We start from the raw sequence: 14,615 nt of genomic DNA, 5'->3' as shown, positions 1-14,615 counted from the left end.
GTATTGCAGCTGGATAATTAAGTGTCTTTATCTCTTTGTAAATGGGCCATAAGGCATTCTATTTCAGCTCACTAATGAGGACCACTTTATGGTATTCCTAAGTGATGTCTTTCAAATGCACAGTGATTCCAAGTATTATTGTTCTTGCCAGTCACTAAGGCTGGATTTATTGGGAACCAAACTTGATAACTGTTGATAATTTATTAGGTATTAAATAATTATGCCCCGGAGAGGGTGAAAGCTCACTATGTTAGCATCATTTTCCAAGATGGAGTTAATTCCTGCAGCACTACAGGAGGGAAATTCTGCTTTAAATGATTTATTTAGTAAGTAGTTGGATAGCTTGAGTGCTCTTGTTATGCAATTGTTTACCTTTCTTACTGCAGACTCTTAGAGGGTGTGTGGGAGGGCAAAGTAGTGTTCTATTAACTGCTAAAACATTTCTATAAATGTTAATGTGAGACATCTAATTGGCTATAACTTTTCTCTTTCCTCCTCATGTTAAAATATTGATCTGAAATTCTTGTATGGAATGAACCTTAGTGTTCCTAACAAATCTGATACTGGACTAGATCATAGGCTGAGTAGAATCACTGTAGCCCTACTAATTGCATTTCAGAGTGGCCTGGTAGTTATGCTGGATACTTAAGCGAGATTTGCACACCTCTTTGGGCCTCCCATGTGCAGTGAGTAACCATTAAGTGTCAGGGGTTGAGGGCAAAGGGACTATTTCTGCTTTTGTCATTTCTCCTTGAAACAATATCCTTCCACTTCTCCATTCAGTCCAGGAGCTGTAGGGTCACAGGGTAAATCAAGATCGTTGAGCTTCTCCAGCAGAATGATAAACTTGTATAACAAACAAAGAAACAAAACAACAACAAAACAACCAAGCAACCAAACAAAACTCCCAAGTTTTCCTCCCCGCTTCCCCCCTTTATCAAACCCAAATGCTTTCTGCCAGATCTCCTACTAACTGATGCATTCTGTGTCTATGGAACCAGTCTACAACCAACAGATATAGCAAGAACAGCACCACTCCTGCAAGTGACACTGTCATTGCACTGTCTGGGGTCAAGACTGAGTGCTCCCTTAGACATCAAAAATGTTCATATATACATATATATATATACTTATACTGTCATAGTCTGAATGTCTAAATGAAGGCCAGCATTTTCCATTTTCCATTCTAATCATTCAGCAAATGAATGTGCCTGAGGAAGGAATTCTAAAGTTTTATTTTCTCCTATCTTTTAAAATACCAATGTATGTTCAAGGTAAACTCCCAAGGAAATCTTAAGTGAAAGACATGGGAGGTGTTACTTGCTTATTAATGGTCAAAAGAAAAATAGTATTTTATAAATTGTTAACAGAACAGACAGGAAATCAGAAAAACATTTGTATCACATAATTCATGATGTACTCAAACAATGTATAAATTATTGGAACACACATCTCAAAAAAAAAAAGGTACAAAGACAGATGATTGAATATATGAAATAGCATTAATTAAGGATATGAGGGATACTTCAGGCAGTATAGATGATAACAGGAGAAAGCAGTAGAAATTGTAGGTGCTGCTTACTTTCATCTAAGAATGAAGGGTCACCAGTCGAAACACTGGTTAAAAGCTAGCAGTAGGAGATTGTCCACCACATGGCATGTGTATGGAGTTCCTTGGAATGGGACACTGAATGATTAAAATTCATGTGGCTTCAAAAACGCAACTGGAAAAATTAATGGAAGAAAATTTTTTCTAAGCCTACTGAATATGCAGATATTACATCTGGCAGAGGAAGTGCTTATGCTGTAAATTCCTGGATATGCTTTCTTGCATTTATGCTGTTCTCCAGTCATCTGCCTTGGACATCTGTTCCTACTGAAGAATCTTTTTTGGGCCAGGTGTTAGTCAAACTCTTGCAAAATCTTAGAGCCCTCCTGAGGAGGGAAAGGCCTAAAGGAAAAGAAAATAATGATAAAATAAGTAATTACGAGGACAGAAGAATAAAAAAATCAGATTAGGTCAAAAGATCAAGTCCTGTGAGGAAGCCCATGGCTTCTACCGTCCTGATGCTGGAGATGGGACACTGGAGGGGCTGGAGCAGCAGTTTATCCTGGTGTAGCTACTCTCATTACTTTATCTGGGAACAATGGGGGCCTTGACAATACAGTTTTATAAACTAGAATCTGAAAATTTATAATCTATAAACTTGATTATGGAACAATAATTCCCAGAAGAGAAATATTTTATTCCGGTATATCAAAATGAACTTTTCCAATTTGCTATTGGCCAGCTCTTTTTGTCATATTCAGAGCAATCTCAAAATGCAATTTTAGTTTGAAAAGCATTTTCAAACTTTGTTGGAAGGAAAATGCATGTCCAAACCCCAATTCTAAATTTCCTCTCTAATCAAGTAATGTGAGTACACAACGATGCACAACAACATATCAGAGAAGACTGCTAGACTCCAAGACATGTAGAAGCAACTTTCCTATTAATATCCCTCCTTTTTTTTTTTTGCTAAAGATGATATTCAGACTTTATGGAGATGAAAATAAAACATAGCATTAGTACAGGAATAAATAAAGTTGACATTAGAGAAAATTTTGAATTCGGTGGCGGTAGCTTGTCTTTACAATTATTTAGATTTGGGTAGTAAATGCATATAAGTTCACATTCAAAAATCTTGCTTCACTAGCTAGATGTTAAAAGTTCCTGATGTTTTATCAATAATAAGTAACTTCAATTTTTTTTTAATTTCATACATATCAATGGATTGTAATTTTTAAATTATTTTTCACATTGGTTATATTGAGTGATTCTGGTAGCTTTAATAATCCAGAAATATGTTTTGGAGAGGGGAAAACAGATAGTATGTAATGTGTACTTGAATCCAGAAAATCGAATCCAGAAAACATGCTTTCAAGTCCTTTTTGGAAGGCACAAATGTGCTCTTATACTGCTGTCATTTCAGTTTGTAGGCATCACTGTAGTTATCTGGAGAGTATAGCTGACTTGAAATCAGCCTTCAGGTTTCTGCCATTCCCTGTAATTTCTGTGACATTTGCAGCACAACAGTGTTGTCACAGAGTTGTCTTGTTGGAGGGAATAGTTGGGTGTCGCAGTCAGCTATTAGTTTGTAGTTTAATGTTTGTTCTCAAGCGGAGGTTGGTATATGCAAGACTAGGACACTGAAAAAACAGACTATACCTCTGGCTGTAAGTCAGCAAAAACTGTAAGTCTGCATATCTTTCCTCCTTAAAACAAAAATAATCTTCACCCGTAATCTGTCAGATCTGTTTGTGCTTCCTGATGTTAAATCTGGGAACATATATACATGTTTGGGCAGTGTTCCAGGCCTCTTCACTGGGTGTATTTGACTGACATCCTTTTGATAACATTAGCAAACTGTTCTGGAGCTGATTCTTCAAAAACCAGGCGCTGTTTGCGCCAACTGGAATTTTGTTGGTGCACAGCAGCTGCACCCAAATGGCTGGGAAAGAGGTCAGAGACACAGGGTCTCCTACAGAAATGTAGGATTCCCCAGCATGTGTCTGGAACCATGACAAGATCAAGGCAAAAATTTATTTGCAGTCTGGATCTAGACAGACATTGCCATTTGGTAGTCCTTGAATGACCCTGTCCTGGAATGTTAGAGCTGTAGGTAAAAACCATCAATCTACCATCTTCTCCTTTTTGATTTTTTATAAGTCATTCAATTCAGGACATAAATTTTTACCACATATGCTTTTGATAGAGCAGCTAAAATTTTATTCAATTATATTTGCCAACAAGATATGGAGAAAGACTTTTCCTTTCTTGCCTCAAAAGCATGAAGAATTTTTTTAAGTGCCTTTTGGTATGTAGAGTGATTATTAAATTCTATAAGAAAACTAGATTTATGTAAATAAAACATTAAAACAATTAAAATATAATAATTCACTAAGACACTAAAGAAAGCTCTGCATATCTGTCCAAATAAGTCACTATCACACAGAAAAACCAACAGCTGCCTTTCATTTGCTGGCAGGATCACTAAAGGACATAATACTCTGGTGATTAACTCAATCTCAACTGATTTCAGAAACATGGAAGTTCAGATCACAAATAATTTAGTAAATATGAAGGTGATTTTGTTGATTCAGTCAACATCAAGAACTGCAGTTTAATATTCTTTATTGCTTACAGACAAACTATGTTATTCATTCACCAGATATCTGATGGAGACTTGAAAAGCAATGAGATAACCACTGAACTCTCTCAAAAACAACCAGAAATCTCAATTTAAAAAAAATCAAGTCTATTATTTTATTTTTTTCTTAGTTGAGATCAGATTAGATAATTTTCATACACCTAGGAAAAAAGATAGATATTGTATGTTTTCTATTTGTACTTCTAGAAGAGAACATTAGATTACTAAATATTTCAGAAACCATTTATTCTTAGCAGTCAACTTGTATTTTTTTAAACCTTGGCAGAAAAGCAAACATCATTTGTGATACATGTTAGGAACTAGTAAACTAATTCACTATTGACTTGATTTTACAATTTATAGCAGATATAGTCTCACCCTACACAGAGGCACACGTAGCTAACAAACAGCTGAATTTGCCTGTCTCTTGATGTGGGAAAAGGCCTTATACATCTGAGCTCTCTCACTTGCAAGAACAGGTAAGCCTTTTTCAGAGGCTACAACCTGAGGTGCTGACCCCGGCTTTCTACTGGAAGTTAATGCCCTGTAAGCAGGTGCAGCAGAACAGCTGCTCAGGCCTGGCAGTTCACAGCCTGTGGGTCAGCAGAGACCTCACTGATTTGGCCCCCTGTGCATCCATGGGGCCTGAGCAGTTATGGATGGTACTTGCTGTGCTGCGTGGACTCCAGTCATCATCCAGGGCACTAAGGAAAAAAAAAACTGAAGGGCTGATAACTGAAAGAAACAGTTCACATTAAGTGGAGTAACACAGGTAGTGTAGCCCAAGGAGAAAGTTACTGGACTAAAAATTGACCAGAAGTCTTTTGAAAATGCAATGAAAGAAATTATTTTTCTTGTTAATTTTCCCTCTCTTCGAGAAAACAGGACTTTCCACATAGACTTCATTGCTTCAAAGGACCATCAAACTGCTTCATCACCAGTTAATTCATCCAGGAAAGACAACGAAAAAAACCTCTAAAGGGCTCCGAATTTTGGCTAAGCAATCAGGTTTAAAAAATGATAATATTATTTTGCTTGACATAGACTTATCTTTTTCTTCAGGTACATAGAACTCTGGCATAAGCATTGTATTTGAAAACAGTTAAACTAACACTAGAAATTTGTGTAAAGTCAATTAAGATCTTGAAGCTGACAAAGAAGGGTAATGGCTATGTATTTTGTTTTAGAACTTTATTTGAACTTTCTTACTTTTTCAGAAATTTACTTACACATCTACCATATGTGAGCCAATACATCATTCAGGGACTTCAGTTAATGTATAAAGGATTCAAGGTCTATGTAATGTTGTAGAAAAAACAGTCTGGAACTATAGTAGGTAAAAGTGGTTTGGAAATTGTATGGAATATTAAGTTAGAAAAACAACAGTAAACCTTAGAGAAAACATTTTTTATCCTAAAAGAACATTACCAGAAACATTCCTGAGTATTAATTTTCTGACAACTTTGGGCTGTTCTTGCAAATTGCAGTGTGATGTATTAAATAAAACTAAACTTTGTGCTGGTCACGCTTAATAAACTGTGTCACAATCTGTAATAGTGCAGCTCCTTGCAAAGGAGCTGGTCTTTTCTTCCACTGGGAGCACCAGCTCCTGAGAGAGGGATGAGAGGCACCCAAGGAAAGCCATCTTCTGGCTACAGTGGTTCCCTGAATAAAACTGCTGGTGTAAAAACAACAGGTATTGGGTTGCTTAAATTTTAGGAAATTACACATCTGCTCTCTGTGATCTTAGCCACTTCAACTGTCTGATACTAAGAGGAAGGATGGGAAGAACTGGGCGTATCTAAGATATTTATCTGTCATTTTCACCTTTGTCTCTTACACCACAAACACCACTTTTATGGTGATTTTTTCAGTCTTTAAGCAGGAAGAAATAATTTATTTCTAAGGATGGTTCCTAGAGATCCATCTCTTTAGAAAGCTATTTTCAGAGCTATTTGCTCTGATATTAAAATCTTACTTTGTTTGAAATTTTAATAATATGAACTTTAGAATATACTCATGATTTCTTTTGTCTAACTTTCAGTTAAAAGTAAGCCAAATTCAAGTTTCCTTGATTGACTCTTAGGTAGTTATTTCCAAGAGGTTTTCAATGTGTGTATAACAGTTAAATAGAGGTAAGATAATCTCTCTACATACAGCTAATAAAATATAAGTACTTTAAGACTAAAGGAAATGAATGCTACCTCTGCACAACTAAATATATTCTTTAGACAAGAGAGACTAATGTCTGCAGTTGAAACAACAGCATTAGAGAAATTCAGGCCAGGAAGAGTGGATCTATTCTAAAGCCCTCTGAAATCAATGAGGGGCTTTGCTTTAACTCCTCTAGGCTTTGGCTCCAGCCCCAAGTAATTATTCAGGTTGGACTTTGGCCACTGATACTAACACCATCTGCTTACAGAAGGTACCATGAAGTCTATAATTAACACAAATTGCAAAGATCTCCGTACAATGTCTTATCTAAAAAATGGCATCTTTGAGAGTGCATTGTTGATGTACACTTTGCTGAGGACCTCACTCCCTGCCATCTCACAGGGAAAAGTGTCATCTACTGTGTTGCCAGCACTACCTTTTCAAAATATGGCCAAGTTTCAAAGCATTGATTTTCTAGTTGAAGTTCATACGTGAATATATGAACCAAGTTTTATTTGTATTGATGGTCTTGAATAAAAATAATAAATATGTAAAAAATAAAAGGAAAGGGAGCAGAAAGGCATTTTTGTTTGCCAAAATAAAACTTGAAAGAACAATATAATACTCATAAAAGGCAAAGAATAATGTAATTTGTGTGTAAAATGTCTACCTAGAGAAAAATACAGTCTTACTATCAGGATTGGATTTCTCACTATTTTCTATTTTCACCTTTTCACAGAATGACTGAGGCAAAGCGTTTAACCTTACTTTTCCTCAATTTCCACATCTGTGAAATTATATTAATACTAATTGATCTGGCAGGAATTTGCCATCCTAAAATACTGCTTTGAGGTATTCAAAGGGAAGAGAGTACATCGAACTGCAAACCCTTGGCCTTATTGCACACCACCTGGCCTGGATAGTAGCACATGCTGTGCAGGGCCATTGCTTTGTTGCACATCAGTGTCATTAAACACCACTTTTGCAGCACAGGCCAATTCATTGAGAGCAAATAAGGTGTAGTCCCTTTTTCACCTATAATTCACACTTTCAAGCCAAAAGTGAAAAAGATGTGTCTGTCACCAGACGATGAGTGTGTCTGGAGGACTTAAATATTTTTTTCTTATTTTAAGGATTAATGAAGTGCTGGCTGAACCCTGCACAGTGCTTAAAGACATGTTTAACTTTAAGAATCTGAGCAGACTGATGGACTTCCTTGGGAATACTGATGTGCTTAAAGTATGTGTTCAGAATGAAATCATATCCTTCAGCATTGTGTGGGGTCATGCGACTTTTGTTTGTGAAAGTGAAGGAATGCTCTCAGATTTTACTCCTTCTACAGGGAATCTTCTGGTTGTTCAAGACTGGGATCCTTGACATTTTACACTCCTGATTTCTCAGCCCAGACTCATATATGTGGTCTGCCTACAATATACAGGATCTGGATCTACACTGATGTTCTACCATTATCTGTTTTCCTGTGCTGAACCAAAAATGAATTCTATAAATCTTGACTTTAAACATCTGACTTAAGTAGCACTGATTTTTCTTTTTTTCCACTAACTATATCTAGCAACTTTTATGTACATAAGTATGAAAATAATTAAATTATTCTCTTCCAAAAAATAAATTTAGGTGAGTAGCTGCCTTGCCACAACCTCCTACGCTGCTAAAAGGCATTACTTTGCGAAGGGCACAAGCTCTCTCCTTACGGGGTCTGCATTGTCTTAGGTGTGTGTCAGATCACAACACTGAACAAGTTTTCCACCTCCATGTGCCACCTGTGGGACATTCTTTGTCAACTTCTCACATACAGCTTGAGTCAGAGGCAGCACCTGCAGGGGCACAAACCTTTGCACTCGGAACTGACCGTGTTCACCTCTCAGTAGACGTGATGCTCTGTTTAGCTATTTACATCATGACTTACTTCTGGTGCCTACTCTACTACCAAAAGTTTCTTACTAGTTCTTTACTAAAATTTACCAAATGAGCAAACTTTGTAAGGACCACAGTACAATTATTACTGTGGAGAGAAAGAATACAGTGTGCAAAAGTGGACTTCCTAGGTACAGAAACGCTTAAGAGTGTTGTTGTAACTTATATTATCATGTTTTATGTTTTGCAGTTTTACTAAAGAATGCAAAAAAGGAAGAAGAAAAGCCTTTCAGAGACTGTGCAGATGTATACCAGTCTGGTTTTAACAAAACTGGGGTCTACACTATTTATATTAACAATGTGTCAGATCCTAAAAAGGTAAAGACTTGGTTTATTTTCTTCTTTGTTATTATCATGTTGCTCTGGACTTAAAAGAGCATTTAGAGACTTTATTGAAGTTCTCATTCTGCAAAGTATTATATTGGTATAAATAACTTGGGTTATATTCAATCTTTAAAAAAATTACAATAGACTGAGAAAATTATTAACTGTATTATTCCAGACATTCTTCTTTCCCGCTGACAGAGAATTCTTCCTAAGTTCCAACATATACTCGTAGCTGACTCTCTTCCTCCCACTTGGCAAGCTCAGTTGAATCAGGCTATGACTGCAAATAAATCTGTGATAAAATTGAGAAGACACTTTGTAAAGTGTGATAATGAGGAAGCTAATGGGAGGGGATTATCTGGTAGCACAGGGAAAGAAATAGCAGAATGAATAGTTTTTAAAGATAAGGATTTACAAAAATCTTGCTTCTGTTGTAGGGAACAGAGAAGAGTGTTTTTGTCTGTAAAGAGCACAATGTACTGAGTGTTAGCACTGCTTGAGATGATGAAGCATTTATAATCCCATTCTTCTCCAAGAAGAGCCTTGGGAGGGTTTTTTCAAGGAAAATGAAACACCAATTTGTAAAGGAGACCAGTTTTTTGGAAGGCTTTTGTTGCTACGGTACCTGAGTCAGTTGAAGTTAGGAACATAAGAGGATAACCTAAGCCTAAGTTATCCACAGAGGAAGGCTGGCTGTCCCTCTGACAAGGTACTATTGGGAACAGCCACCAAGGCTAAGGGCTGATTGCCTGGGAGAGTGAAATACAGTGATGTCCATAAAGTGGGCCAAAGAGGAGAGAGGGAACCACTTCTGCCTGGTGAATTTATTCTTACTGCAGTAAAATGTTGACCCTGCAAACAGAAAAAGACTGTAACAAATATTTCCAATGTTATTGTTTATAGTAAGTTTATGATCATATTAAGATACGTAAAACTTGTTTCTAAACTGAATTTGGTATTATTGGAGGCCTTTGGAAACCTGTAAATGTCAAGATATTATAGTTTACCAAGGAAGGTGGGAGGGTTCTATGGGCCAAGATCAATATAATTCTGGTGAATATGAATGGAAAAATAATTGACATGACATAAAATACAGAGATCCTTTTAAGTGTTACTGAGCAGGATAAGAAAAAAAAAGCAATTCTGCAGAATCTGTTCCACTCAGAAAAGAGAGGTAACACCTGTGCCCAAATTGCATATACCAATTGGCAGTAGCTTTTCCTAGCCTTACTGAAGATCGTATACCGTGCTCAGAAGCTGGATTGCAATTAAAACCAGTGGTTATCTGAAAGCACTGTGACACCGATGCTTCTGGTATATTTACCTTAAACCCACTTCACCGTCAATATAAGGACAGTGACACAATGGAAGCCACCCTGTGTTTACCCTATATCCCTGTTTACAGACACTGTTATCAATCAATACAGATAACATAACTCAGCTGATATAACTGCATTATGTTTTCCTGGATGGTTCCTGTTTTAGCAAGAAAATGTGGGAGTGCGTGTCTCTGCGCATTGAGGGCATTTCTGCTACCACCTGTTTCTGTCTTGCCCTACTGATAACACAGCAAGAGCTGATCCCAGGCATGTTCATGTTAGTCAAGTGAGAAGTGTGATTGCTTTAACAGATGTTTTTTTCAGACATTAAGGTCATTTTAACATTCTCCAAGGTAGTGCTGTGCAGATAGCTGAACTAACTCTGGCTGAGATAGCTTCAAAATTGTATCAACTCAGCACTGTGACAGGACTAATTAGCCCAGAGGTAGCACCATGCAGACACAGTTAGATTACTCTAATATCCTGATAGGTACTCCATGGAGATGTACTTGCTTGTTTAAAGCCAGATTAGTTATCTGGATTACCACAATGCAATGCACAAACCTGACATGTCTTAAGAGACCTAATATATTGTTACCTTCTGTAATACTCACAGCCACCAGCAACTAACTCATTCAAAGTAATTTTATACATCAGGTCACAAAAATATACCTTCATTTCATTTTATGTTTCCTAAGGGATGCTTTTTAGAATCCGCATATTCAGTAGAAAATACCCTTGTCATATATAAAAACGTTACTGTCAGTTCTAGTGTTTTGTTGATTTTACATTCATATATTCATAGAAAACTATCCTTAATGCATACAGCTCCCTACCATTTATATATCTCATTTTTATATGCTTAAAAATTTAGACTACAATTATTGTTTCATGTTCCTAGACTCAACAGTTCATTAATCTAGTTCATTAGTCTTCCAGCCCTGCACCAAAAATTAGTGATTAATTTCTGTTTAAAAGAATCTTAATAATATTTCATTTTTTTGATATGGAAAGAGAAAAATATAGAACTAACTATTAAACTAATTAGTTTGTTTACTTTGATGTGTGTATGTACAATGTCTGATAATGTGGACAAATGATTGTCCCTGAGCAATAGTGAAAGAAGAGTCCTCTCAGTCCCCTGCAAAGATGGGGTCAGCTATAGGGGAAGCAGAAACTTCTGATGCACACAGGAGCAGTGGGAGTGAGGTTACCACCATTTTGAAGTGGAAGGAGTCATATCACCTTTGGGAGCAGAAGCAGGGCAGGGGTGATGCTCTGACTGTACATGGAACCTCCACATCTCCCCTTCGATCAATGTATTGACTCTCTCACTGTCTCCTCTAATGCTCTCACAAGCATGACTTTTACCAACTTCTGGGTGCACTGCACTGAAAGTGTTATCAATTGCTAGTGAGGTCTATATATTCTGAGTCTTTATGACTCTGCAAAAGCAACATCCACTGTTGCCATGAATGCGGCCTTCGACTCCTCCCCCTATAATTTCTGCTTGTGGACTTCCTACCAAGGAAGGTAGGAAGCATACCTGAAAGAATTTTAACCCATTAAAAGTATGCTAGCCCCTTATACTGTGGAAGCTGGCATTCTGGCATGGTTACCATCAGACTCAGTTTTTGCGTAAGAGAAATGCATTCCCTGAATCTCAAATGGCTGGTCTTGAACTTGTCGCTCCATGAAAACAATGTAGACTTGTAACGCCTTAGTGTGCATTTACTTAAAATGAAATTTGTGGTAATTCTCTGCCTTCTGTTTACTCTCTTTAAAATTGAGCTTATCTCTGAATGATTATTATAAAGTTTTTTATAATTTAGTTTGTAAAGCTAAAATAAGTAGAAAAAATCATATATTTGCCTTTTAGAAGTTTGAGAAATTTTGCCCATGCATTTAAGGAAGGGCAAGAGTGCAATATTTTGGATGGTCTTTCAATCTGAATCAGGTTATTTTATTAATTATAAACTCAGATTCTAGATATACATGCAAATTCAAAGTCACTTTTCTTTATCCTTTTCTTTTCTAATGGAAGGTTAAGTATTGGAACATGTTAAATGGTGTTTAAATGACTGAGTGCCTTGACCTTGTCTGGGACAGACAAGTCTAGAGCTATGCACAGTGAAGATCTATAATCAGCTTGGAACTCCTGTTAATACAGCAGTTGTTCCTGTCTACCACTGTGGAAAGTGCCAGACCACATAGTGATAGTGAAAAATGTGCTCCTGGCAAACCTTTCTTTCACTGTATAGTTTTCACTTTCAATTTGATATATTATTCAGAAAACATCGAAGTCTTTTTATAGGTATTTTATTATATTTTAGTACGAAACCCCATAATTTATGTGCACCTTTAAAATGAATAGTCTTAATACGGTTGAGGATTTAATGCTTTAAAAATTGGCAGTGGATTCATGGGAGCTTGCAGTGGCTTATAAATATAGTAAATCCATAATTTAGAAATTCTCACTGTAAATCAAACTAAAGAAATTAAATTCTGTAGATAAATGTTTTGACTCACAGTGTCTTCCCTGAAGAAGGAATAGGGCCACAATGTTTGTCTAGAAAATTGTGGGGTTTCTTGTGGTTACCCTAAGTCAAATTCACATGTTTGGACTGTTCAGTGTTCTATTTCCTTCCTGTACCTTCACAAGGACTTCATTTGGCATGCCTGGTGCAAATTAAAACAAAAGCACTTGCATAGTATTACTATGACAGCGCTTATTAGTAGGAGAAATTTCAGTGATTTTTCCTGAGGGTAGAATATGATTCTCTAGTCAACTGCAAGATAAATTGATATTTAACTGAATTGGATAGTAACCTCGAATTTGTGTAGATCTTAACTTCTGAACTTGTCTTGAACCTGTTTCTATCTATATTCTCTGTCAACTGTAAGGCATCTTAATCTGAGATCAACTGTTCCATTTTGGGACACTGCCTGGAACTGTAGGTAATATTACAATTCAAACCAAAACAAAATAACCTCCTCTGTGCTACATTCCAGACTCCTTGGATGAGTGTTTTCTATAGGAATTCTGAAGATTCTTTCTTAGACCAAATGACACTCTGCTAAAAGCTATAGAAAACATTATTAATACTGAAAGAATTACTCATTTATTAAGAGGAAGAGAGTGGTTTCAGGGGCACTGCAGTGAAAATAGAAAAGGAACATAGAGTTAATGGGAAAGGGAAAGCTGAAGATGTAGAGGGGAATGATGGGGAAATGTTCTAGGGTAATGTGCTGAAAGGACAGGGTTCCCACATAAGCTTGTTTTATTGGTTGTTTGGGGGGGTGTTTCAATTTATTTATTTATTTATTTATTTACTGTGTAGGTCTTTTGCAATATGGAAATTGCAGGAGGAGGATGGACAGTTATACAACATCGAGAAGATGGGAGTGTGGATTTTCAGAAAAGCTGGAAAGAATACAAAATGGTAAGGTGAAAAATGTGCAATAGCTGTACAATTCATACAATGTCAGATTTCAAATACTACTTCCTATTGTCTTAGGTAGACAGTTCTGCTTATAGTGATGTGGTGTGGTCCTGCAGTTTTTATGAACTACCTTTTTTCATGTCTGTTACTTTTGAAAATGCTTTTTACTCAATTAGTGGAGTGTTATTTCCCATGTCTTAGAGTTTCTTTGAGATCAGAAACTGAGATATAAAAGATGAGGTGAGGCCAGAGTTTTGACTTGCTGTGACGTTAAGTGGTAATAGGCATGTGACGATGTTTCTAGTGTTTGGATGTTTTCAGCTAAGGGGAACTCCTTCAGAACTTGGAGTACCTCAGACAGGAATGAAAATCCTTACTGGGGTTTATCCCAAGTTATACAGCACCTCTGCCAATCAATTTCATGTACTGGAAATGTTGATACTTCAAATAGGATTATGAGAAAATAAATAAGTTACCAAATTAAATATGACATGACTTCAAGCAGTCTGTTTTCCTTTTGCCAACTCAGAAAAATTTACTGCAATCTAAATAACTGCTCATTTTTTTCATTTGCTGCCTGTTCATACTTTCTGATGGAGCTCCTTTCTCTGAGTCCCTGAGGACTGGCTTGGACTACAATGACATTCCTAGTGAAATTTTCAGTACTGTGTTATCAGTGTGGCAGCGAAATGTCTTTTTTCTACAGTTTTCAAAAAACACTAAGTGAAGAGAGCATTTTAAATGTTTAAAAAAAAAAGCAAGTTCAATTCAGTAAAAATTTCTGCGGGAAAAAGTTCTGTTACAGAACTTACAATTTCAGAAATAAACCTAATATATTATTGAAGCTAAATCTAATTTTTGATTTTATGGATGCTTTTAAAATATTTTTTTATTACATGAAGATATAAATTATAAAAAATAATAATTTGGATCAGACACTGCTCCTGTGGGTAGCTAGAGGATATAATCTGTTTCATAGTATATATCAACTAAAAGTAATGTTAAAATGACAAGAAGATATTTTTTAATAGAATTGCCAAATTGGAAACTTTTTTTAGAATTCATAATGTAGATAATGTAAAAACTGTTTTACTTGATTTTGGTGCAGAATCAAATAAAATATAAAACATCAATTTATTTTGAGGGAAACAAAATTTGAAGATCCTACCAATTTTAGTTATGAGGAAATTAGAATTTGTATGTGCAACATAAGTAATTCACTACATATGGATTTTCAATTTATACAT

The 14,615-nt window shown here is 36.2% G+C and overlaps 1 protein-coding gene across 1 annotated transcript in view; it reads left to right on the top strand.

Annotated features, from left to right (window-relative positions):
• ANGPT1 (angiopoietin 1) overlaps positions 1-14,615 on the top strand; it is a 159,368-nt gene that overhangs the window by 88,636 nt on the left and 56,117 nt on the right. The window contains exons 5-6 of the mRNA XM_051785177.1: positions 8,470-8,597; positions 13,267-13,368. Coding sequence (XP_051641137.1) covers positions 8,470-8,597; positions 13,267-13,368 — 230 coding nt within the window. The remainder of the gene's footprint in view (positions 1-8,469; positions 8,598-13,266; positions 13,369-14,615) is intronic.

This window comes from Manacus candei, unplaced genomic scaffold (assembly GCF_025592945.1).
Source record: "Manacus candei isolate 608988 ecotype Guabito, Panama unplaced genomic scaffold, ASM2559294v1 h1tg000019l, whole genome shotgun sequence".
NCBI lineage: Eukaryota > Metazoa > Chordata > Aves > Passeriformes > Pipridae > Manacus > Manacus candei.
This window is presented reverse-complemented; position numbering and strand designations above follow the sequence as displayed.